At 34.4% G+C, this 2,243-nt stretch overlaps 2 protein-coding genes across 6 annotated transcripts in view; both read left to right on the top strand.

Annotated features, from left to right (window-relative positions):
• LOC110460866 (scavenger receptor class F member 1-like) overlaps positions 1 to 2,228 on the top strand; it is a 10,319-nt gene extending 8,091 nt beyond the window's left edge. For both annotated transcript variants that reach the window (XM_021514064.1, XM_021514065.1), the window contains 3 exons: positions 353 to 490; positions 730 to 921; positions 1,061 to 2,228. In XM_021514064.1, the coding sequence (XP_021369739.1) occupies positions 353 to 490; positions 730 to 921; positions 1,061 to 1,209 (479 nt within the window). In that variant the 3' untranslated portion in view covers positions 1,210 to 2,228. The remainder of the gene's footprint in view (positions 1 to 352; positions 491 to 729; positions 922 to 1,060) is intronic.
• LOC110460865 overlaps positions 1 to 2,243 on the top strand; it is a 53,125-nt gene that overhangs the window by 19,628 nt on the left and 31,254 nt on the right. The window lies entirely within an intron of this gene.

A 2,243-nucleotide genomic window follows, 5' to 3' on the forward strand; every position in this document is an offset into this window, starting at 1 on the left:
TTACCCCACCTAGTGACTACTGCTCACAGCACTCTCTACTATAATAAACAGATAACCTAATAGTGTCTTCAGTAAAAAACTATCAATCATAATTTATTTTTGAAAACATATCATATCCAAGTGCACATAATTACTTGGTCGTATTCTCCTCGAAGTTATCTAGGGTGCCCATCTAAATCTTTCCTTTTTATCAAATTTGTCATTGCTTCATTGATTTTGACATCAACATACCGTTTTGTTCAAAAGGTTGGTATAGCCTCTTTTTTATTCTGAAACCTATCAACCAATATAACATATACAGTACCAGTTATTCAGGATACTTTATGACATCTGAGTATGCTTGCGCTTGTAGTGTGTGAAGCCGGTTTTTATGGAAATCAATGTTTAAAGTCGTGTGGCAGTTGTCAAGGTGTGAGTTGTGACAAGGACACTGGAGACTGTACGACAGGGTGCACAGATGGATGGACTGGAAACGAATGTGACAACAAGGGTAATATTCATATGATATCTCTACAATAAATATATTTGTGACTTTATCCTCTAAAAACAATTTCTAAAAGTGTTCTCCTCAGTGTTAAAGGATTTAAAAGATTTTATTCCAACCTAGAATATGATATCAAAGAAACATCCCGATTCGAAAAATGAAAAGGAGGCACAAGAAACAAAAATGATAACTAAGAGAAAATGTATGACATACGCAGTAAAAATCCATTACTTTTGATGCTATAGCGGTACTTATAACGAATGGGGACTCCACAGTCGGAATAGGCGTCGGATCCGGAGTGGTTATACTGGTTCTGGTCATCGTGATCATTGTACTGGTCAGACGTCTCACGATGAAGCGCGGTGACACCACAGGTTCTTCTCATATGACAGATATATCATTGTCGAGAACTGCAAAAGAGCTAAAACAAAATCAAGGTAAACAGCTACTGCATTTGTACATCCACATTGGAATTATNATCCCACTTTTAAACCAACTCCAGACGGTGTTAGGATATTTTAACCTTACGGCTCATTAGCTCATGTTAATATCATATATGTTTGGTGCATTTTCCAGATAATACCTACGACGAAATAGCAACGTGCAACAAGGAACAAACCATTGCGCAGATTTCACACAATGAGGCAAATTATGAACAGCTTGGACGCAGGGAGGTGGAAATTCCAAATATATACGAGACAACAGATGTTGACAAGGAAACATAGGGAAATGCTTCTTGTAAAATGGACAGTTTTATCATTCAACACAACGTAACGTTGGTGCTGGAACTAAATTACACACATATAACTTTTGTTTTGATGAATTCGTCTCCTAACTGAACAGAATAATAAGTAGGTGATGAACATTGACAGTGTTGTAGATTGTGTATATTCAGTTGTAAATTCTTGTATGATTTTTAAGTTGTCAAACTATCGGAATGTCAGTTTTGTGAACCCAAGCATGTTTCATATATACTGTCAGTGTTGCGGTTAAATGTATTTTCATACTGACTTAGTATTTCGTCGTTCTGTACAGCAGTTTATATATTTTATATTACTGTAAGACTTTTGCTTTTATCGCACTTAGCCATTGCAGTGAACTTTATATAATTTGTCATTTTACGATCTCAGAAGTTAATTTGAGGGATGAATGTTTGGGAGTAGAAGTTTAAGTAGTTTTGAGCAAGTTTTCAAGCAGTGTTAGATAAGCACACAGTTGACAGGTGGTTGACTAGTAACAGTGTTATATGAAGCATACAAAATTCATTGAATAAAATATATCTGTATCTTAATGGACTCAAACAAATATGTTGATCGAAGGCAAAAGTGGATGTCTGGGTTTTTGGTTTTACTTTTGTGCAGTGTTAGATAAGTGTCGAAAGGCTATATTAAGAAATATGCATTTATATAGACACTGAGTAATGAGTAGAAGAATATTAATATTTATTGTTTTTTTAAAAGAGTTTTTTTTTGCATTGAATGATACAATAAGTAGGTGTTCAGCTGCTTTCATTATTATTTTTTCGAGAGTATTTCACCAACACAATAATTCAGCTATTCGCTATCTAGGATAAGCAATGCATTGAAACAATTCTAAAATGTTTGAATAGTTTCAAAATATTTATAGATATCTAATCCTACAGGTTTATTTAGATATATTTGTCACCTGCTGTTCACCATTGTATGAGGATGTGATTTAATGCGGTTTAGCAAAACTTTCATCACATTACATAACGTTTATTATGCCCCCGCCATAAAAT

The sequence above is a fragment of the Mizuhopecten yessoensis genome, unplaced genomic scaffold (genome assembly GCF_002113885.1).
Source record: "Mizuhopecten yessoensis strain PY_sf001 unplaced genomic scaffold, ASM211388v2 scaffold10501, whole genome shotgun sequence".
Taxonomy (NCBI): Eukaryota; Metazoa; Mollusca; class Bivalvia; order Pectinida; family Pectinidae; genus Mizuhopecten; species Mizuhopecten yessoensis.